This window comes from Rattus norvegicus, chromosome 19, assembly GCF_021556685.1.
Source record: "Rattus norvegicus strain SHRSP/BbbUtx chromosome 19, alternate assembly SHRSP_T2T, whole genome shotgun sequence".
Lineage (NCBI taxonomy): Eukaryota > Metazoa > Chordata > Mammalia > Rodentia > Muridae > Rattus > Rattus norvegicus.
The window spans coordinates 25894550-25919228 of NC_141552.1; the positions used below are offsets into that span (position 1 = coordinate 25894550).

Here is a 24679-nt window from a genome sequence, read left to right on the forward strand (position 1 = left end):
ACTCACGGCATGGTAATTTGGCATGATAACAACAGTTGGAAGGATGAAGTCAGTTTGAGAAGGCCAATTTGGAAAAATTAAAGTTTGAGTGTTATGTGTACGGAGAAGATTGGAGAGAAATAGTTTTTCAGAGACACCAGGAGTTTAAAAGTTGCAACATGTCTAGCTAGTTTCCTCTTCTGGGAATAGAGAACAAGTCTTAATACTAATTATACCAACGAGCATTTGCATAGCCCTTTATTGTCCCCAAAATACTTTCCTGTCTCCTGGTAGATATGGCTGGAGGTCATTGAAACGAGCTACTCAGAGTAACTTAACACTCACTCTTATTCTTTGGCAGAAAACAGACAACTCCATGACAGGTAGGTTGTATAATGCCCCAGGGGTTAAAGGGGAGTGATGCATAACCCTTTGGGATTCCACTTAGCTGTACTTTTGTATTTTCTGTTCTTTGCTATACAAAACTAACTAAGCTTAAAGAAGGCATCCAATCTAGAATAATCATATGTAACCGTTCTCAGAAAAGCGGCACTTAATTCAATCTCAAGTTGGGTAATTCTACATTTTTGGGCTGAAAGTCATATTCAGAAAATTATCTTTCTATCTATCTATAGTACCGTTACACTGTTGCAGAAATGAATCTATAGATGTGAAATGGCTCCGGTTCAGCTTAAAAATGCATTCAACACCCCCAGTGCTCTGTACACACAACACTCCCAATGCTGTATCTATACCTCACTCTCAATGCTTTCTGTATATGTTACCCCTAATGCCCTGGATTTGGAGGCAGGGTAGCCCTTTTGTGCTGGCAGTGGAACTGGAATTTTCTTCCTAGTTGCCATGTGTTTCTGGCAAGACTATATGTTGAAAGCCAATGTTAGCTATAGATATGTGTTAGTTTGTGACCTCTTTCTCCGTTTGAATTGGCCACTCTAGAGTTTTCAGATGTCAGTTAGAGCACTGTTAGATATCTAGTTGTGGACGTGTGCTGTTCCCAGTTCCTTTTGGCTGGCTTTGCTTGGTGGCATTTAATTCCAGGATGTTTTTGGTCTCAGTGAAATCACAAGCCAATTCAACCATTAATTTGCTTTGCTCAGAGATGTGAGCCTCTAGGCAATATAACTGAACAACCACAGTCCAGGCAATTCTCTAGAACTGTGCCGTTCCTCAGACATGAATTAATCACTAGGTATTTAAGTCAGTACATTTAAAAATGAGGTTGAATAAGCTATTCCTCATCAGTCAGATTAACTTTTCAGAGTGTGAAATGTAATTACTACTGTGGAAGACAGACCATATGAGCATTGTACCAATCCTCAAACAAGAAGAAGCAAAACACATAAGTATTTACAAGAGGAGCAACCTGAAGGGCCTTCAGCTGTGCTCACCAGAATAAGGGGGAAATGCATCCCTCAAGTTACGTTACCATTTACATAATCGAATAAAAGAGCTTAAAAAGAGAAAGTCAAACACACAGAGAGGTTACATTTAAGTACATTGCAATGAAACTTGTATTGGAAGAATGAGGGAGAGTTGCCATGACTTGGAGGCAAAGGGATCAGATTTAAGAGCTTCAGGAGAGAAATCATCCAGCTACATAGGTGAAAAGGAAAAGCAGGTCCATAGGGGTGCTGCATAGAAGGTAACATGGCCGCAAGATAAAATATAGGCTTAGAAGGTGTTAAGCTAGGAATACCGGAGGGGAGTATGTGCTAGCTGGGGAAGGTTAGAAGTACCTAACCATTAAGCTAGTCAAGGCATATCAAAATTAGCTGGTGTGTGCGTGTGTGTGTGTGTGTGTGTGTGTGTGTGTGTGTGTGTGTGTGTCTTTAATTCATGAATACAGAGCTCTTGGGAGGGTGCAATGTGTGTACACGACCCATAGGGAGTCAAAGCAGATTAATGTGAGCTTCAGGATCATTTTTAAAGTACTTCAGAAACAAAAAAATAAGAAGAAACCAAAAAAGAATAGTAACATATGGACAATATATGGAATTGGTAATAAAGTTGCCCTATTTTATTCCTGAGAGTTTATAAATCAACTTTTATTAAAGGTGTGGACCTGTGAGCCCTTCCCACTGTCTCCTCTTGTATCCATTGAAGTATGGCACGTTTGGAGTTACTGATTATTCAACCTGGCAGTGACATCATAATGACAATTACAAATAAGGAGAATCGCATTTCTCATCTGATTTGAACAAGATATAGCATTAATGAATCCATTTATACAGGACCTTCCAAGTCTTACGAATTTTTCCTTAGAAGCAATGAGAAGCCAGTGTTTTTAGTAAGAGATGTTCATATTTGAGACCTGAGAAGTTACTTGTTTTCCCAGGAGAATGAGTTAGTTACGGGAGGATGAGCAAATGGGATGGAGGGATGGTTCAGTCTACAGTTTATCCACTCGAGTGTATTTATTGGGTACTTAGTATGTTCTACGTGCTGAGGCATGGCTCTTCATGTCATAGTAATGCAGCTCTAGTTGGCATGGCTGCTAATTGTTTGAATTAGGGCTCTCATGGAGAAGATGAAAAGAACGGTATGTATTTGAGAGTAATATTAAAAGAAAAGCACTCGATAATAGTCAAATTTAGCTTGGATTTCCAACTAGAAATATGGGATGAAATATCTACCATGACAAAGACCTAATTTGTATAGAAAAATCATCTCTAGATCTTTGAATATGCTGGGCTGGACAGATTTATCAAGTCAATTCCCAGCTCTGAGCTGTGGCTGGGAGATCTTGGCTTCTGAGAGTTCCTGACCTGGAACTTTGCTCCCTCTATTCACTTTTTCCCCTGACTCAACCTGTCATGTGGTTTGCTCCTTCCTCCCTGTCATTCTTCCACCACAGAGAGGTGGCCGTCACCCCTTCCTTACGCTTGTATGCTCTTCATCTGTATGCTTTCCCATGAGGTCTTTGAGGACTAGCATGCTAACCACACTAGACAGACTCTGACACTTGAAAGGCATTTAATTGCAGGTATGCTCAAAAGAATGGTTCAACAGTCAGATTAAGACCACGTCAGGCCTTAAGCCCAGAAATACAGCTAGTGTCACAAGTCCTGGGCTTTCCTCGTGTTCTCCCCAAACTTCTGTCTGAGGAACAGCAGTAGCAGGTCCAGTTTTCACTTCTCCCTCCTGCGTCTCATCCTTTAAGCAGAGGAGTTAAACTTAAAGTGGATACCTGAAAAAGCCTTAAGAATGTATATACAGTTTGTTTAAGTAAAATGACAAAAGCAAGATCTGAAGAAACACTGTACAGACACAACTCCAGGCTGTCCCTGACGCTTGTTTTTGATCTAACTGAAAATGGAGCATGACCTGGACGGAGGCAGACACTTTCAATCTTCCTTCTTCTCTCTGAAATTGGGAATCTATGAGAGCTTAGGAATTCGGCCTCTCATTATTATTCCACCGAGAGCCAACCTTTCGAAGCATATTTAATGTTAATGATTATAATCATGAATTCAGAGAGAAATTATTCTTTCGAACGTAATCAGTTTTGTAGCTAAATAATCGACTTTTTCCAAAAATCTTTGTGATAGATTTCACAATCATACTTATGTCAAATGTGGTTTGTTAAATATATGGAATATTATAAATCTGATAATAGCACCAATTTGTGTCCCTGAATTCTATAATATCCTGGAAGAGCCGCTAAGGTCTGCATTATTCACATATGACTTCAAACCTTCCTTAGTTAGCACTTTGTGGCATTCTTTTTTGCTAAGATCAAGAACGGTAGCAAGCATTAGTTAATGAGTAGGCATATTCTAAAGTTTCTAATTTATGAATAAGTCAAAATGTATTGAGTAAGCATTTTGTCCCAATTCCTTATCATGACTTTATTCATAGTATCTTTATATAGGAAAGAAAGTAATTGCTCATGTAGCCAAACATCTGTTTACCCGGGCATGACCCAAGGGGTTAAAAGGTGCTAAGTATTTCTATCAGCCCTAGGACATATGAGGGAGTCCATTTGCTTTTAATACTATTTGGATATCTGTTTAGAACATTGAAGCTTCAGTAAAAATGTCTTCTCTCTTTGAGTTCAAGGATGTGATCAGTAATGTCAAAAGAAGACTAAAATTAAAACTTAAGTTGCAGTTTTTACATGACTGCTCTAAACTAGACACACCAACCATTAGCAAAACCATTGAGTTTAAATCTGCTATTGCTCCGATGTATTGAAGTCTGAGGGTGATTCTGCCTTTGATAGCACTGAAATTTAGTGTGAACAATATCCCTGAAAACAATCACATAGTACGGCCTTTATCATTGCTTCATTAGCAGCCGAGGCCATTTGGGAAGAGATTATCCCTGTCTATTCAGCAGGGAGCTTCTCGGTTCTTCTCTGTGACATTGTGTTTTCATTCCAGAAGATAACTAGGCTCTATCAGATGCCAAATACACCACGAGCTTTTATCTAAGTTCTGTAGGGAAAACAGGACCCAGGAAAGTACCCATTCTGCAACTAGAAAGACTTTAGGGTATAAATTAGAATTATAATATGCCACCGTGCCATATTAAAATGGGGACCCGATGCCAATTTCATTCTAAGTGGTTTATGGCATCTACGGAAACAACACTTTCACTCACTAAATTACTATACATTCCTAAATTTTGGAAGAGAAATCTACACAGATGTAGACTCTAAATAGAACAAGGCCAAGAGTTGGCAACATTCCAAGAAACTAGGACAGTGGCAGTAAAAACACTGTGTAACTCAACCATTTCCCCAAGTGCACCCAAGGATTTTTTTATCATACAACCCCACTCATTTGTTTTTTCTAGGCCTTATTGACAATAGGCTTTATGCAATTCTGTTTTAAAACCACAAGGGACATCGTGATCCAAATAGCCCCAAATCCTTGTTAGTAAATAATTAATATTTTGTACAAATACATATATATTATACTATATATATATATATATATATTAAAAGGTACTAAAAATGTCTGGTTCAAAATACAACAGTGGGGTGGAAGGGGCCAGAATGCAGGTACTTTTCCTGAAGAGATACAGTGCTTCAATTTAAATGGGACAATCTGTTGGTTCGATTTCTGTTATGATAACAAAAAAGAGTAGGGATTTCTTTCAGTTTACATTTTTTGAGGTTACAGTCCAAGATCCAATGATAAATTGCTTTGGAACTCTAATAGTTTATCTAGGAAAACAAAGCTCACTTCATTGAATCCAGAAGCAAGGTAAGAAAGGCAATGTGGCCGACAGCCTTCTTCAAGCACATATTCTCAAAGACATAAAGGATTTCCACCAAACACAGCTAAAAGTTCCATTTCCTATAAGTTGACTCTGGAGACTGAGCTTGTAAATATGGTTCTTTGAGGACACTTGTGCAAACCATAGCAAATGACCAGGAATATTACACTTGGGAGGTGATATTTGAGCATTAGGGAATGGAGTTCAATGGCAGAGAACTTGCTTTAGGAAACATGAGGCCCTGGGTTCAAGTCCAAACACACAAATGGGGAATAAGAGAGATGGAGAAGGAGGAGACTAGGACAGAGAAGGCAGAACAAGGCAAGTAACAGAGAGAAGGATGGAGGGTGGGAGGGGAGGGGAGATAGTGCAGGTAGCAACATTTGAAGAAACGCTTGAAAGAAAATGGAGGAGGATTGACCATTGAGAATTATTGAGATAATTCTAAGACTCAACAACAAAATAAAAAAGTCTTTAGTAAAGCAGGTTTGAAGTGTTTGAGGAGCAGCTGGAAAGACTAACGTAGTTGGAAAAAAATAAATGATCGCAAGGGTTAGGTTAAGGTTATGTATGGGGGCAGTCTTTTATGATTTTAGTGTTTAGGAAGAAGGAAATGGGAATTGTGGTAGAGTGCCGATCATGGGTGTCATGAGTTGGGCTGCAGTCCCAGCACTCAGGAGGCTAAGACAAGAGGAGTGAAGAGTGAACTCTTAGCCACCTTGGGCTACATAGCAAGCCTCTGCCAAAACAAACCAACAAACGAATGAAATAAAAAGAAAATAAAGGTATGATTTACACTGGTTGTTATCTAGATAATGAGCTGAAGAGGCAAAAATTGTGGCTATCAGAGCTGGGGTGATGCTGGCTTCTCTGGCCCAAGATAAATGATGCCCAAGAACTCAGCTATTTAGAAGGCAGGGTTGATGGTGTGCAGGACCCGTCCAGGCAACACAACGAAAACCATGCTTAATCAGTCAAACGAGTCAGCAGTGAGGGAACAAAGAGAGCTGTTTTAATAATCCAAGCAGGTTCCAAATAAGAGCTTCCAAGATGCGGAATAATGTTCCCATGGCAGTGATGACAAGTGACCCTAGGATGAACCTATTTAGAAAATAGAAGTAGCAGAACATGCTATTAAATTGATTGTCATTACATGGACAAGAGCTAAAGTCTGACTTCTAAGTCTGAAGAGTAAGATGACGAGCTTCATTGAGCTGAGAAGAAAGGGAAACGCGGGTGAAGAGAAACTCGAAAGACGTTCCCAATGGAGTGTGAATTTTAAAATGGGGAGTATACACTGAGGCAGAGATTGCAAGACACATGGACACCAAGTCTGGACAAGAAGGTGCTTCGATCAGGCTGAATCTTAAACAACAGGATTGGTAAGAATGTTCCTGTTTAAAAGAAGAGCTGCCAGCACACTGGAACAGGTAAGCCAACTGCAGAATGTTCAGCCATGCACACGAGGTTATGGTCAGGGCACATCCTTTGGCCTTCTCTCCCTCTCTTGGATCACAGAGTCGCTCAGCTTTCTTTTCTTTGCATATTCGTTTGCTGCTTTTGTTAATGCTGTTTTCTCCATCCAGGACACATAGATAGCTATAGACAGTAGCCTGTTTGGGCATAATATAAAAGTCCAGCATGTAAACGTTGCTACAAATAGCTACAAACCCTCTCCTCCTGAAAATATGCTGAGCTAATTTGTTTCTGTGGTCTCTCCTTTATTGGACGGCACAAGGATCCGAAACGTTTAATTTCCTCCCTTCAGATAACCCCACGGTCTTCACTTCCGTGTTTGTAAGGAAATCTACCATTGCAGCGACACCAAAACCGGCTACTGATCTTGGACGCAGGACTTTGCATTCATAGGGTATCACTAGATACACAGAAGCAGTTGCTAAAACAAGAGTTTCCAACACACAGAGTGAAGAATGCTTTCAGTCCCTTAGTATTTTGTTGGCTTGAGTTTCTTGGGCATCTCCAGGCCCTTATCTGAAAGTACTTATCAGCAGTCTACCTCTGGAAGGGCAGGTGGGGATTATATTTCTAATTTTCATGGGCTAACTGCCTCTAATATGATGCTCCTGGGTGTAAAATTGATAAAAGAGGTCTAACATTATATATAAAAGAATTTGATGAACACAGTACATCCCTGGTAGTGTTATTTTTCTAGTACACAGTAGATCCTAAGACCCTCATATAGATATAAAAGTTATACCCAAAATAGACACATAAATTAGATAATGCCCTGAAAATGTACTAGATCAGGCTGCTCAATGCATAACCAAAGTTGTCTTCAAACTCCATGTAGTTCGGGCAGTCCTCCTTGAACTCTTGAATCCTCTGGCATCAGTTTTCCAGGGATGAGATTACAAGTGTAAGTTGTACTGCCCAGATCAACCTCATGATTTTTAAAGAGTCCTGGGTATATGAGTATAGCAAACAAGCAATGAAAATAGATGGGCTCCCTCATCTATTTTCCATCTATTCATAATCAGAATATGATTACAGGCCAGAGGGACGAAGTCTTAAAAGTCTGCACAGAAACAGTCAGGAAGGGAAGAATACGGGGCTTGCTTTGCCAATCTCATTCCAGATGAGACTGGGGAGACAGGAATGAGCCAGGCCAGCCAGGTCTTTTGGAGACCTCAGTGACAAAGTTTAGGTGGTTTTTGATTATCACAACTGAGGGAGAGCCTCTGTTCCCAGTTGGAAGCACTGTCTTGATATGAAGCTCTTAATGCATCTTTAGTTCTAGCATCTGAATAAAATTTTATTTCCTTTTGAAGGTCAACTGATTTAGTCTTATCACCTTGGCCAATGCACCAAAATGTATGTTAAAAGGAAATTTTACTAAAATAATTAAAGCAATGATCTGTTTTTGCTATGATGTAAAATCTAATGTCTTCTGAGGAAAGAAGTGATTATAAAATATTATCATACTTTAATTAGACCCAGAAGCTTCATGTGACTGATTTGTGTTTTTAAAAGGCAGAGACTTGTGCAAACACTGGCATTTTAATATTAAATTGCAGAGATTCCCCTTTTTTTAATTTTTCTTAAACCTTTCTATTTTTTCTTTGTTTAATAAATACATTTTGGGATTCTAAATGACGACCTTGGATAGATATAAAGTTTAGAGCCTTTAAAGAAGCATACCTATCTGTTGTTTGTTTCTGTACATATCAGATTACGTTATATAAAACTAACTGGGGAGAACTCACAGGATATTTTCATTTGCATTCTATTGCAGAAAATGCATTTTATGTCCCCCTTGCTACACAAATATGAATGTGGCTCCACGTTGAGGTCAGACTCACTGAGGGGCCAGTGGGGGCCTTGAGTAAAGCACATTGGAAACATTGGGCGGTGCCTGCCACCTGTCACTCACTGTGCATTGTCACTTCCGCTGGGCAGCCCTGGCTGCACTGCAGCAGGCTATTGTTTGTGGGGAAAGCGGATATTAGGAGAGAGGCGATGAGAATGCCGTAGAAGAAGATAATTGAATACTATCTGGTTTTTCTTTTTTGGCACTTGCATCTTGTATCTCTCTGTAGTTTGTCACTTTAGAGTCCTTTATTCGGTCTTTCTATAAAATCCCATTATTTAAAAACTGAGGGCACAGCGATGGCCTGTAGGGGTTTAATATATCACTCTGATGCTTGGTGAAAACCCTTTGTCCTCCGCTACTCAGCAAACCCCATTTTATTGAAAACATGAGAAAAGCCTGAAGAAAATAATAAAATATAAATTATCATCCCAGGATTCACTTGAAACATTTTTCCATTGTTGCAATCTTTTTCAGAGTGTGAGGACATTCTAAACTTACGTCAATGTTATAGGGGTGGGGTGGACACACTTTCTTAGGTGCTGCTCTTTCTTTTTTTTTTTTTTTTTTAGATTTTTTTTTTATTAACTTGAGTATTTCTTATATACATTTCAAGTGTTATTCCCTTTCCCGGTTTCCGGACAAACATCACCCTCCCCCCTCCCCTTCCTTGTGGGTGTTCCCCTCCCAAACCTCCCCCCATTGCCACCCTCCCCGCATAGTCTAGTTCACTGGGGGTTCAGTCTTAGCAGGACCCAGGGCTTCCCCTTCCACTGGTGCTCTTACTAGGATATTCATTGCTACCTATGGGGACAGAGTCCAGGGTCAGTCCATGTATAGTCTTTAGGTAGTGGCTTAGTCCCTGGAAGCTCTGGTTGCTTGACATTGTTGTACTTTTGGGGTCTCGAGCACCTTCAAGCTCTTCCAGTTCTTTCTCTGATTCCTTCAACGGGGGACCTATTCTCAGTTCAGTGGTTTGCTGCTGGCATTCGCCTCTGTATTTGCTGTATTCTGGCTGTGTCTCTCAGGAGCGATCTACATCCGGCTCCTGTCGGTCTGCACTTCTTTGCTTCATCCATCTTGTCTAATTGGGTGGCTGTATATGTATGGGCCACATGTGGGGCAGGCTCTGAATGGGTGTTCCTTCTGTCTCTGTTTTAATCTTTGCCTCTCCCTTCCCTGCCAAGGGTATTCTTTTTCCTCATTTAAAGAAGGAGTGAAGCATTCACATTTTGATCATCCGTCTTGAGTTTCGTTTGTTCTAGGGATCTAGGATAATTCAAGCATTTGGGCTAATAGCCACTTATCAATGAGTGCATACCATGTATGTCTTTCTGTGATTGGGTTAGCTCACTCAGGATGATGTTTTCCAGTTACAACCATTTGCCTACGAATTTCATAAACTCGTTGTTTTTGATAGCTGAGTAATATTCCATTGTGTAGATGTACCACATTTTCTGTATCCATTCCTCTGTTGAAGGGCATCTGGGTTCTTTCCAGTTTCTGGCTATTATAAATAAGGCTGCGATGAACATAGTGGGGTGCTGCTCTTTCTAATCGGTGTAGCTGGCTCCTCTTCATAAAGGGCTTCCGATATTTCTGAATAGACAGATGGAGAGATGCAAAATAACGATCAATTAAAGTTCTAACTGTACACTCTAGGATCTCATTCATGCTTTTATCAGGTTTAAAAACTTCATAATACGCCATTGGAAACCCCAAATGGTCAGGTATTTCTATGCTGGCCATGTCCGGGAAAACAGGATAACTTCCTTTTTTAAAAGTCAATTATTGATGACATCAAAAATAATCTTATAGCATTGAATTCTGATCTTATTTTGAGAAAATGCTCTACTTTTAATCTGAGTTTGATGAATGTTAACATGAAGCATGAACATGAAAGAGGAATGAATAGTTAAATTAAAATACGTGGAAAATGAAATAATAACAAGGATATCGTAGCGAAAATATATTCATATTTGTAAAAAGATCTGGAAAGAAACTAGGGGGCAAAAGTACCTGCTCTTCTTCCCACAGAAATACATAAAATTATCATTCAAAGCTCACTTAGCTTTAATTTTTAATTTTACAAAACTGTAACCATCACTTCCAAATACTTGCATAGGAACAAGCCTTCTCCTGCATGCACCTTCTGCATTAGACTTCTTTTGTCTAGCTGTGGTGGGGACTTGCATAGAGTTTTGATCTCTCTGCTTCCTCCTCCTTCTGCAGGGAAGATGAAGGAAGCAGAAACATCAGATGACTGTAGGCGCCACGTTGTAGCAAAAATACCAGCCGAACGAATTTTTGGTCAGGTACAAAGAAACAAATGGCTGGTGGTTTTCCCAAATGTTGTTTACCCTTCTGATATTCTTCCCCAAACCATCCTGTATAAATATGTCTGGTATTTACTTCACTGTACAGCTGAGCACTAACAACAAGGTTTACAGGCACGGATATTTTTTCTTCATTATGAAGGTGTCGATACTTGTAAATGAATGGGTCTGAGACTACCTTAGTGGCTACGACTAAGAAAAATCTTGCTAAAAAGAGATTACCTAGAAACAGAGTGGTGAAAAGGAGGGGGAGGGGAGGAGAGAGGAAGAGGCAAGAGAGGGAGGGGAAGAGAGGGAGAGTGGAGAGGAGAGGAAAAGAAGAGGGGAGGGGAAGAGGGAATCCATTTCACTACCCTGATATTGACGTGTTCATGAAATGATGCCTTGGTTATCTAATCAATTCTTGATGGTCTACTTCCTAATTTCACAAATTTCACCGTGACTTTTTGGAGCCACAGAAAACTGAAATATTCTCAGAAGCAAAACTTATATCCAACAGCACTGCTATCTCTAAAAGCTACAACTTCTACCAGGAAGCAATGACACAATTTATATAACCAAGTCATTGTCAGTTGATTTCTGATCATGACTGGAATACATAACAATATTGAAGGGACATTTGACATACAAGTAACATTTTAGGTTATAAGATACAATGTGAATTCAACAGACAGTTAACGAAACATTACCAAATTTTGAAATAGTCAAAACATTTATCTGAAGATATAACTAATATCCAATAATTTGATTGTCCATTGTAGCTCCTGTCGTGAAGTTGTCCTTCTAAATCTGAGTTTCATTTTGTATACAATGAAATTGCCAAGCATGAGTAGTTAGAAAGTTGCTATTTTTTTTCTCTCTAGAATTCAAGGAGGTGGGAGGAAACTGATGTGTGCCTAAAAGTTAATCATGAAAGAAGAAGAAAAATGTCTTTCCAGAAACTTAGGTCTAAGAAGTGTCAGGTAAAGGAGGTTCAGGGTGTATATATTTTCAATAGCTTTGAAGAATAGGAAAAAATCCAGCAGTGAAGCATATATATATATATATCCTTGGTGTTTGGAGGAGAGAAGGCATAGGTGGATGAACTGGAGGAAAATAGTTTTCATGGACTTTACATTGTGAAGCACTGTGGAGTAAGAAATCAGTGGAGAATGTTTCAAAGAGAGTATCAAAGAAATGTAAGAGAAAGGAGCATTAAGATTACTTTAAAATGACTTTTAGCACATATATGTATAAGTTTATCATTAACTTAGAACTGAGTAAAAATTAGTATTGTTCATCATTAGCTTATACTATGCCAAAAGACATCAGATGGATCTCTAGTGTATATTTGGGTACATTGTGAGAATTATGGCCACGAATATCCTTTTATTTAACTTGACAATTCAGGGTTGAAAATTCCCTATTCTTGAGACAAAAGCACATTTCTCCTTTTCTTTCCTGGTAAGAGAATGGTATCTTAGTTTTGTTTCTGATGGGGCACAATATACCAAGACAAAAGCAGCTTAGCGGATAGAAGCATTTTCTTTTTCTAGCTCATAGTGCCAGGTTAGAGCTGCAGGAACTTGGGACAAGGCGGTCATGTCGCATCCACACTGTCGAAAGGAAGGGAAGCTGGGAGAATGAGTGTATGACCAGGTGTCACTCAGTTTTCTGTCCTCCTTCATTCTGTCCAGACCTGAAATGGTGCGATATGCATCCAGGGTAGATCTTCCCACCTCAGCTAGACGGCCATATTGAGAAAATCCTTATAGGTCTGCTTATGGGCCAAGCTAATGTAGACGATCCGCACTGAGACACCCTTCCCAGGTGATTTCAGGCTGTCAGGAATCAAAACTAACCACCCACTCTGAGGACCATCAACACCACTGAGGTTGGTGGCTCTGGAACATGTCATAATGCTCAGTCGCAGTGTCCTAAATTTTGAAATAATTGGCAGTTTTGTTTCAAAATGCTCTGCCCAAGACAAGCTATGCCAGAAAAAGAAGCAAACATGTACAGTACCGAATTATAATAAATGCACTAAACTGAATAGATCTAAACGAATACTATTTAAATAACCAAATAACCATCTTTGAACCCACACTGAAAGGTAAGATTCTTTTGTTCAGATAATGTCCAAGTCAAATAAATATGGACTTCTAAGAATATGTCTACAGTAGAGCTTGTAGTTGACACTTGTGTTGACACCGCCCTTAACTGTTTGCAGGCTCAGACTAATTGCAATACTGTTCTGAAGGCTTGAGTAATTCGTCAGACTTATACAGGGGTGCGGGGGGACGGTACATGGGAGTGGAATATGCTGCTAAAATTCAAGGATGGTCACTCTTAGAAATACCAAAATCTAGCCGTCAATATCAGACTCAGAGCTGAGCTGAAAACATGGGCATCGCATTTCAAGGTGGAGTCACATGCCAACAGATTGTTGCCGTGGTTGGTCCATTCCGTTCTGTGCATCTTTGAGAAAGGAAGACAAATGACTGATTTTCCCTCTGCTCTCGAACGTTTGTCTGTCTGAAGTCAAACAATAAAGATTGAGAGGTAGGAAGGCGCTCAGGATGGAGAAGCACCTAAGCCATGCTTCTGCCTCTGGAAGAGAGCTGCTAAGGGAAGAACTCGCTGGTAACGATGTGCAAATTCTCCTGTCCAGACCAAGCTCACTGAGAGCCAGCCTGGGTCTTCTTGATCAGTCTTGGTTTTTATGTTTTGCACATCAGAGGGCTGTCCGCAGAGTTAATGTTACTTTCAGTGACTTTCTCGGGTGTGGGATAAGAGTCAAGACTGCAGAACATTTTGGTGATAGGAACTGGCTGCTCATTAGCTAGTGTGTGTTAACAGAATAATACATAGGAAGAATTTACAACTGTGAGTGTGTTTATCCTACGAATGTACCTTTTCAAGTTGTCTTTCAATGAAGGTCGTGTTTTAAAGAGGTTGTGTAACATTCTGGCACAAGTGTTTACTTGGAAACTTTCAATGATTAACTTCAAAGTCTGGAAGAAAGAAATGTGAGCTATTCTGCCAGGTCGAGTCTCTTATTCAATATTCTTGTAAAATGGAAAAATGTGACAATGACAATTGGGAGATTGAGCTGGAAGCTTTTATACCCACAGATATACCTAAATAACGTATCCAAGAGGGATTAATAAAAGGGAAGTTTGTACACCTTGGATTTAGGTTGGTCTGTATCTTGAAAACTAATCAGAGTAGATTATGGTAAACTCGTTTGCACGTAAGAATCAATTTCAGTGATCATCAACGGGTGATTAGATAAGGAACATCGCATGGCCTGAGAGCAGAGAAATCGATCCTTTAGAATGATCCTGAAGTCTTCGCTGTTTTTGCCTTGTATTTTCCTTTTTCATCCTCTTTAAGCTTCAAAAGAAGACATCCTGAAAAATTTGAAATTGCGAGCTTTGAAGCCACTCCGGTATCCTCACCTCTCAGAGTCCTTGCTCAGAGCTTCTCTTCTCAGCCATGACAGAGAGCAAGACCCAGTTCATGGGAATGACAGGTTGCTTGCATAAATCTTGCCCGGGAGCTCTCAGAGAGGTTATTGCTTATAATTAGGCCTGAAGAGTCCAAGAAAGATTTTACCAACCTGAAATTGGTTAGAAATTATTTGCCTTCATAGTAAAAAGCATTGAATGGAGAAAAGTTTAGAATCAGGTTTCTAGTAAAGGATATGCTAAGGCAGTGGCATACTGCTATAGGAATATAAGAATACCATATTTGTGCTGCATGGTCTGCTATGTTAACACATTTAATCAGCACATATTACCAATTACTATGGAAAGCAATTGATATGATTTAACCAGTCTAAATAAAAAGCAATTAGTGGGAACATCTGCTACATGTGGGCAGGGGGCCTAGGTTCAGCTCCTGTACGCTCTTTGATTGGTGGCTCAGTCCTGTAGAGCTCCCAGAGGTCCAGGTTGGTTGGCTCTTTTGGTCTTCCTGTGGAGTTCCTAGCCCCTTCGTGGCCGTCAATCCTTCCCCCAACTTTTCTGTAAGCGTCCCCGACCTCTGTCCAATGTTTGGCTGGGGGTATCTGCACCTATTTCAGTCAGCTTCAAGCCATTTTTTTAAATGTATCTTCAGACATCTATTTGATTTCTTTGATATTACTTCTTTTGATATTACATATTTCTTTCAGGAAATAAACTTCTCTATGTTATTACAGAAGACAGTAAACTAAATGAGGTTGGAAAAAATAGACACAGGGACGACGTAACCCAGTTAAAGCATTAGAACCTGCTGTCAGTGTGACTTATAGATGATGTCATTAATGTGGATCACTCGGGTGACAAAGCGCTTAACCAGACCTCACTCCTCTAAAGATGGACGATGCTCTTTCTGCAGTTAATGTTTCGGAATCACAAAGCAGGCCCTGCAAGATGGCTCTGTTGCCAAAGGAACTTGTCAATCCTGAAACACGGAGTTTAGTTCTTAGGACCCATACAGTGGGCAGAGGGAAGTGACTTCTTGGGACCCACATGATAGACACAGGGAACTATTCTGCGAGCCACCCTCTGACCTTCACATGTGCATCCTGTTAGACATACATTCCAGCACATAAATACATTTTTAAAAATAAATATAAATGAACTACACTTTTCATTTCAATTTGGGGAACAGATGGGTTAGTGATACTATTTTCCTTCCAGAGATGGATGACATCACACGTTTTTAAGAAATATTGTGCAATGGTCCCATTCTATCAATTTTTAAATTAATATCATTATACATTAATTGTATTGACTTAGGTATGTTCTTTTAAAGCAAGGCTCCTGTATTTTCTCACAATGCTTTATTTCTGGAGTTTGACCATTTCCTTACTTTCTGGCAACACCCCTCTCTGCAGGCTCATGTGGTGTTACCTTTGAATGGTCCATTTCTCTAAGAACCATAGGCTGTTTTATTGTGAATGATATTTCAAAGCTAAGATCTGGGCCCAGATCTGCTTATTGCCAAAATAAAGTCAGTCAGTTGGTTCCCCCTTTCCTCTTTCTCTCCTCTCCCATTCTCCTGTCTTCCCCCTCTGTCAATGTATCTGTAATCCATCCACATTTTATCTCTGCCTCCAGTTTTCCTTCAAACTCCTCTGCAGTGTCTTCCCGTCCATATCCTTGAATTTGCTTTCACTCTGAGTTTAATTTTCATGTCTTAAGTATGAAGAGGTCATGAGTGTAGAGTACGTTTTCTTGTTGGTAATTGTTTTTTTTCTCTTTATCTCACCATCTCGTCAGCTTTTGTGCTTGTATGTTGCCCCTGTTACTAACACATGATTGTTAGGGCCTCTTTGCTGACAGTCCTTCGTAAGAGGCCTGCTCCCTCATTTCCTCTCATCTATTGAGTGATTCTGCATTCTAACATTCCTGGTGCTAACCTACTCTATCCTGTAACCTGTGTTACCTGGACCCTGCAGCCTTTCAGTGACATCACTGTGATATTTGCCAAGGCCCCTGGAGTTGAGCACTTCCAACTCTGTTTTTACTTTTTGCAAACTGGGGTCAGGTCTGGTCAGCTAGTCCTCTCAGAATGCCTAGGCTCCCTTCAGAGATTTCACAGCCTTATTAGACTTCCTCTTACCCTGTGGGGATCAGTTTTTTATGTAAGACTGCAGAAGCCTGGCTGTATTCAGCCCTCAGCCTGGCTTTTCTAAGAAGTCTGCAACCAAACTTCCCTAGTCTTCGACCATCCTAGTGATATGGACACACTTCATATCTTTGTGGTCTTCCCTTTTCTTTCCCCAGGCCAAGGAGCCAGGGAAGGGAGCCTTGGGCTATGCTCACAGCCTAACATGGTTCTCTTTTTTCTCCATTACTCTGCTCTTCAGTTCTCACTTTCATGCAGTTGGACAGAGTTCTCACCTCATCACAGGGTCTTCTTACCATATGGCCCACGTGCCAAGTCCTCCAGACTCCCACTTCCTAGATCCCTAAATGCCACTCATGCTGCAGGAAGCTATACCCTTCCAAGTGGGAAGCTTGCTTTTATAAGTCTTTTCTTTGTCTTTTATAACCTCTTGAAATGTGCGTGTCTTTGTTCTTGGATTTTTCTGCCTGAAGGAAGTGTATGTATGGATTCACAGATGGATGAAGGAAAAGGATTCACATCCTTTTTCAAAGGATGAGTTACGGTTTATTAAGCGTCTATATGTTTTTCAGTTTTGCAAATTTAAAACCTCAAGATGAATGTATTTATTAACTGCTACTGATTTGTTTTTTTAAAACTTGGTAACCAGAAATGAGGTGCTTTCTATTCAGTTATTCTTAGGAAGTCACTCTTGCCCTCTAAGTAGCAGCATCTGAAACTAGAGGTGATGGTAAGTGAGAGACGAAGTTTTAATATTTCACAATCCCACACAACCATGAGTGCACACATATCTGCAAGTGAATGTCCGTATGCAGGAGTGTGTGTGTGGTCTGTCAGAAGCCATCCCCATAACTTCAGTGATGGTTACAGATTCTCTTAAATATCTTAGTTCACACTTGCTCACGAGTGCATCACTCTAGACTGCAGCACAGAACTCCAAGTTCTCGGTACTTGGTACTCACCCATCCAACCCCCGTCTCGTGATGCCCTGCTGAAGCTTAAGGAGCCTGGTGAAGATTTGTTAGTGCCCCCACTGCCATTCTCACCCACTAACGTCATGTTCTGGTGAGTCACGTGGAATAAAGCCAACACAGTGACGGAAGAAGCCCCTTTCCTGTCTTTATACCGCTGTCACTCTGTTGGATCATTGATGTGTTTGTCTGTTCCAACATCATATAGGGGAATGGCCTTTTGCCTCTTTTCATTTTCCCACCGAAGCCTTCCTCCCATAATGCAGTACACAAGATCTCCCTATGCATGGGAAGAGAAGCTGAATAAGGGACTAGAAAACCTATCCAAAACACAGAGAAACCATCCAGAAGGTACTACCAAGTACCTTCATGTAGAACTAGAGATAGACCACTCCAATGGTCAGTGGCACTGACCGTCTGTCCTTACCCATGGTCTACTTGAGTATTCTTCCAGCTGTACCTGTTCAGATACTTTGCTCTCACCACTTAATTTAGTTTTGCTTGTGTAAGGCTGGGCCTTTGGCTAATGTCAGCAACAATATGACAAGTTTTCTGGCAGTTGCTTGTGTTTTTGTTTAACAACTGTAGTGCTTGAGCAGTTGGGCTATGTAAGCCTATCTCTGAATTGTTGCTATGTATAATGGTGGCTTTAGTAAATATATGACTCATAGCTTTCAGAATAACTGCACAGATAAATATGAGCCAAATACAGGCACGCTATACATTAGTGACTTACATTAAGTATCTGCATGAATATTATGCTATCAGTTTTAATATGTTTGTTCTTGTGATTGAACAAAGTGTATCTCATTTATTTCAAGTATTCTATATGTCAATGAAATTTATTTCCTGATATAATTTCTCTCAACCCTTACTAAAGGGTTCAATTTTATTTATCTTCATGTCTGTATGTGTGAGTATAGGCCACATGTGTGAGAGTCCCTAGAGAGACCAAAGGAAGGTAGTGGTTTCCTGGGAGCTGGAGTTACCACTCATAGGGAGTCACCTGACATCAGTGCTGGGAAATGAATTGAGATCCTCTGGAAGAGCAGCAATGCTCTTAACCATTGACTCATCTCTCCAGCACCTTCTCTCAACTCTTCAGTCCAATAACAGTTGGAGAATCAGTTGACAAGATCTATAAGGTGATACAATAGAAATGAGAGAAATGTGCCCAATTCATTCTTTTGGCATGTTGTAGCACAACCAAAATTAATTTCATATGATATATTAATATTTCAAAAACATAATGTATTTCCATTGTATGAATTGATTGGACATCCTTAATGTAATCCTATATTTTGTATTATAGTGACTGGACATCCAATACTCAAGAGAGCTAACATCCGGACTGTTGGGAAGTTGGTGGCTAGATCCATAAGAGAAAGAAAAATGAGACAATTTTATAAATCATGAGAACTGGAATAAAATTTTCAACACAGTGCTTCATTAAATAGTTGAACTTACCTCCTCAGAAAAGCATATTAGTAATGAACGCAGAATGACTTGCTATCAACAGGATAAAAGGAGGAATCTTTGCATATGCGAAAGGGGCTGTTGACAAGTTAGTTCCTCATTTCTAAGTAAGTTTGGATGAGCGGTCTTTATCGTCCTCATTAAACATCTGCTAATCATGATGACGTGAAGCTGTGCAGTGTCACTTATTAATTCTCATTGGACTGAAATCTATTTTGCTCCGCTGCTAACGAAGGTTACAAACTTGAGAATTCTTAGCTTCCATTTTTACTCTTTCAAAATTGTATCGGTGTGGTATTTTGCTGAAACAACACATTTCAAATAGTCTGTCAGAATGTGTCTCATCACTTAAGTCTTTTGAATTGTTTCTGAAAACGTGTCTAGATCACAGACCACTTTTTTGTTTGTTTGTTTGTTTGTTTCTCTCCTTGACCACATTGCTCATTCCAAAGGGAAGAACAGACCTCCAACATGCTCTACACACGAGTCATTTGGCCTTTGTGCTACAAGAATTTGAAGTGCAGTGGCTACGCCATCAGTTCTTTAAGAATCTGAATTTAGTTTTATTCATATGTCTATTCTTAGAGTCACACTCAACTTCATGAACGGGAGTGTAAGGTCAGGAAGGTGGGTGCGGCCGTAGGGGAGCGGAGTCTAATATGCAACACAGACACATATCCGAGGGATAACCTCTGGCAGGCATCCTGGGTTCTCAAAGTGCTTAACATTGATCTATTATTACTTTAATATCCCCCCTTGTTCCCTCAGGCCACTTACATAAGGTAGTTTACCATGGGAATGCACATGGAAGTCTGGAGAGGAACTACGCAAGTCTATGCCTCACTAAAACTAGAGCCAAGATGATATAGAAGCCATGAGGCAGTCTAACCAGAAAAGTTTAGATCTTACATCCAACAAGGATGAAAACACTGATGCCTGACTAAAATATAGCTTATGTAGGAAATGAAATTAAACGTAGTCTTCTTACTAACAGTTGCAATGAAAATCACTTTAGTGAGAAAGGGTTTTTTTTGTTATTCATGTGCTAAAAACAGGAATGCACAATCAAACATACAAGAAAAATGTAAAAATGCACCACTGTTACTCCTAAATATTGGGAGGACAATATGCAGTTATAGTTAAAAGTTTCTTATGGACCTGAAAAAGAAGCTCTCCCAGTGTGATATTATCTTTTCAATAAATGGACGACAATCATATCTCAGGAGGTAATTAATATAAAATCATGTCAAAGGTACTTTATAAAAATACAATGAAATTTAGTTATGAATATAACATTGAGTAATGAAGTACTTTTAAAAAGTCATCACTGTTATCTCTGTCTCCTTCTTTTACAACAAACTACAGTGGGGTTGCTGAATGTCTTTCAGAAGTGTAGGCCTACATTAAGTCCAATGATAACATGTCACTTCAAACTGTGGAAGACAGTGTAAGGTCAGGGAGAGAAGCCTTCACTTTTCAACTGTCAGATTGTATGTACAAATTGGCACTTGGCGCTCATCAAAGAAGAAGAAATATTGGATGTGCTCTAAGTGTCCATCGTGTTTTGGAGCCAACTCCCTGATGGAAGTCGTCAGTTATATGCAAATGAATTGTCAATGGCTTGCCACAGTTGGCAATCACTGGACTGTGAAGGGTATGTCTTAGTAAGAACTGAAGCTCTCTCTTCACGTACTTTGATTCACAAAAAACAGTGGAAGGAAACAAATAAAAATCTCCAGGACCCAAAACGGAAATAGAATCAATAAAGACAATACTAACTAAAAGAATTCTCAGAATAAAAAATTTAGGGATTTGAGCAAGAACTACAGAGGCAAGCTTCACCAAAAGAATACAAGAGATGGAAGGGAGAATCTCAAGCATTGAAGATACAATGGGTAGAACGGTCAGAGGCAAAAATAAAGCTCCTGTCACGAAACATCCAGGAGATCCGGAACAGTATGAGAAAGCCAAACCTAAGAGTAGTAGGAATGGAGAAAGGAGACTAACCCTAGCTCACAGGCACAGAAAATACTTGCAGCAAAATTACAGAAAAAAAAATTGTCCTAAGCTAAAGAAGATGATGCCTTCAAAGGTAAGAAGTTTACAGAATACCAAAATGGATTGGACCAGAAAAGAAAGTTATTTCAACGTGAGGACAACGCCTTTTGAATCAATATTATAGCGTTCATCTTAGCAATTTTGAGTCACACACTCCTGAGCGTGCGACTGGGTGGGTCTCTGGTTCATGTGCCTTCTCTTGGGGATCTTGGCCTTCTGTTACGTTGCCTTGTCCAGCTCCAGTGTGATGGTTTTGCTTTATTTTATTATATTTCATTTTGTCATGTTCGGTTGTTATCTCCTAGAAGCCTGTTCTTTTCTAATGAGAGACAGAAAGGGGGTGGATCTAGAGGGGAGGGGAGAAACTGAGGCAGCTACTAAAGCAACAGATGAAGGGCGATGTGACTGAATGGGAGTATCTCAGTTACATGTTCTGAACAGTGAGCATTATGACACCCTATAAGGGACAGTTCAGAAGGAGGTTACATTTTTATTCAAACAAGATATCAACACAAAACAATTTTTAAAACACTGTGTAACTCACAATAAAACATGAAATGAGACTGTGTGTGGTGGGGGAAAGAAGGTAAGTGAGTAAACATTTCATATTCACTGGTTTCATATCTTAGCTGTATCATTATTAACTGGCTGAATGTTTGGAGCCAATAAAATTGTCTCCCTGGGCCTCAATTTATCTCCATACAAAACATTGGGTTTAGCTCAGCTGATACCTTAAACGGTTGCAATATTAAATGTTCTACAATGCATGATCTAAATTAATTAAAATAACAGATATTTACTGATTGTAGCCTGTAAGTAACACATGAAGCTTACAGCTTTATTAAAAATCTATAGAAGTTATGGAAATCTCAAAAATAAGAGTATTTACTAGGAACATTTTCATGCAGAAGGCACACATATCTAAGCAAATTTTATTAGCTCTTCAGACCACTGTATGGTTATACAAAAATAACATTGGAGAATGTTACAGAGTTTTGACTTTTGGTATTTTTCCAAAACATTAGGTGACAGCAATGTAATTCAGCTTGGCAAGGTTCCCAAGAATAACACATCTCTCATTGGACTTGATTATATATATACAAACATCATAAGAATATCAGTAAAACTAGAACAAAGTTGTTCATTTCGAAAAAATACTTTGACTCATAGTCTGACTGTCTTATGAAAGATACTTATATCCACTACTCACTAATCCATTGGACATGTGTCAAAATTATACAATTTAAAAATTATTTCCAAAAATTTCATTTGGAAGAAAAGTGTTCATTACTTATAAGTTTAACATGTAACATGGTAATATAATATCAATTGCTTAGCATTATCTAAACCCATAAAGCAGTGTAACTATTCTACATTTTATGACTAAAAATAACTCTCAATTTTAAGGTATCTTATTACATACAAAAATTAATATTTACTGGTTCCAAAAGTGACCACATCGCATTCTTGAGCTCTGTTCTAATTTCACCAACACTGACTGCATTTCATAATCGGACTCTCAGGAAGACTTTGCGTGTGGATTTAAGAAGCTTGGTGTCTTACAAAATCGTTGTGAGACGGTGAGAACATCCTCCCTGGCTTAGTGCCACGTGTGGGTTTCCCAGACGTTTTGTCAAATGCTTTTACTTTACAAGAATGCTACTGGAGAGAAGAAAAACACTGATTTGATCTGTTTTTTGATTCTTCCATATCTAGTTCTTAGAAAACAATAAATGCCCAATTTGTACTTAGAAACATGTTTCTCATTAATACTAATAAATGTACTAACGTGTGTTTTAGACAATTTTTAATGGGTGAAATTTAAATGTGTGATCTTCACTTCTAAAGTCTCTTAAACTGGCCACCCACTGAGTAGCTTAACCAGGTATCTAAGAGCAGACATTTTAGCTATGGATCCAGAGGTCCAGTATTACATCAAAAATACTTTGAATCTCTGAATAAAAGTACATTATTGTTAGATGTGGCAACTCGTGCCTTAACACCAAGCTGAGGTAGGATTGCTGTGAAATCTAGGTCAGGGACATCTTTTGCTATAAAGTAACACCATGTCTCAGAAAACAAACAAAAATAAACAAAAAAGAAAATATCAACTATTGAGTAGCATATGTATTTATTCTGCTGTATGTATATTTACATATATATAATATATAATATATATAATATATATGTATATATATATATACATATTTAAGGTAATACATGATGCTGCTTAGGGAAGTCTTTCTGATATTTCACAGCACAGAGACTTAGTGTTCTATTTTACAAAAGGTTTTCTGTTTCTTTTTCTTTTTCTTCTCACATCTATATGGGCGTTCCCTTCCCCACCCTCCCCCCATTACCGCCTTCCCCCCAACAATCACCTTCACTGGGGGTTCAGTCTTAGCAGGACCAAGGGCTTCCCCTTCCAGGGGTACTCTTACTAGGCTGTTCATTGCTACCTATGAGGATGCCCTTCAACAGAGGAATGGATACAGAAAATGTGGTACATCTACACAATGGAATATTACTCAGCTATCAAAAACAATGGCTTTATGAAATTCATAGGCAAATGGAGGGAACTGGAAAATATCATCCTGAGTGAGGTAACCCAATCACAGAAAAACACACATGGTATGCACTCATTGATAAGTGACTATTACAAATTCCAAATGCTGGAATTGCCCTAGATGCCTAGAACACATGAAACTCAAGAAGGATGACCAAAATGCGAATGCTTCACTCCTTCTTTAAAAGGGGAACAAGAATACCCTTGGCAGGGAAGAGAGAGGCAAAGATTAAAACAGACACAGAAGGAACACCCATTCAGAGCCTGGCCCACATGTGGCCCATACATATACAGCCACCCAATTAGACAAGATGGATGAAGCAAAGAAGTGCAGGCTGACAGGAACCGGATGTAGATCGCTCCTAAGAGACACAGCCAGAATACAGCCAATACAGAGGCGAATGCCAGCAACAAACCACTGAACTGAGAACGGGACCCCCGTTGAAGGAATCTTAGAAAAAACTGAAAGAGCTTGAAGGGGCTCGAGACCCCATGTGAGCTCTTGGTCCTGCATTTGGAGACTTTAAGATTTAGCAATGAACCACTGACAAACTTCCATTTTTTTCTCTTACTGAAAATCTGATTTCCCATAAAAACACGGCATGCGTGTGCACCCACCCGTGTGTGCTGGTAAACTTGCCCGTGTGTGTGTCCATGAGCTGAAAGGCCAGTGTCACCTGTCTTCCTTTGCAGTTCTCTACCATATGCTTTCATTGACTCTCTGTGTGCCTTGAGCCGCCTTCTTAGCTAGTCTGAGTAACCAGAAGGCACTGCCTTGACCCGGAGCTTGACCCGGAGCTTGACCCGGAGCTTGACCCGGAGCTTGACCCGAAGCTTGACCCGGAGATTGACCCGGAGCTTGCCGTTCATCTCCGCTTCCAGTACTGGGGTCACAGACCTTCACTTCTCCTCTTGCCTCCTTATATGGATGTTGGGGATCTGAACTCGGCTCCTCATGCTCGTATAATCGGCACTTCATCCATTGAGATGTCTCCATGCTCTACCATTGTTCTTGAAATACAGGTTCTTGGAGCCTAGCATGGCCTGGAACTTCTCCGTGGTACAAACTGCTTTCCGAGTCATGAATGTTCTCTCCCATTAGTCCTCCGCGTGCTGGGATTAC

At 39.7% G+C, this 24679-nt stretch overlaps 1 protein-coding gene across 6 annotated transcripts in view; it reads left to right on the top strand.

Annotated features, from left to right (window-relative positions):
* Iqcml1 (IQ motif containing M like 1) overlaps positions 1-24679 on the top strand; it is a gene marked incomplete in the record, with an annotated part of 220276 nt that overhangs the window by 190641 nt on the left and 4956 nt on the right. For 4 of the 6 annotated variants that reach the window (NR_197271.1, NM_001432088.1, NM_001432090.1 and 1 more), the window contains 1 exon segment: positions 18769-19093. Coding sequence is in view for 3 of the 4 variants with exons in the window: in NM_001432088.1 (NP_001419017.1) it covers positions 18769-18872 (104 nt within the window). 6 annotated transcript variants of the gene reach the window in all.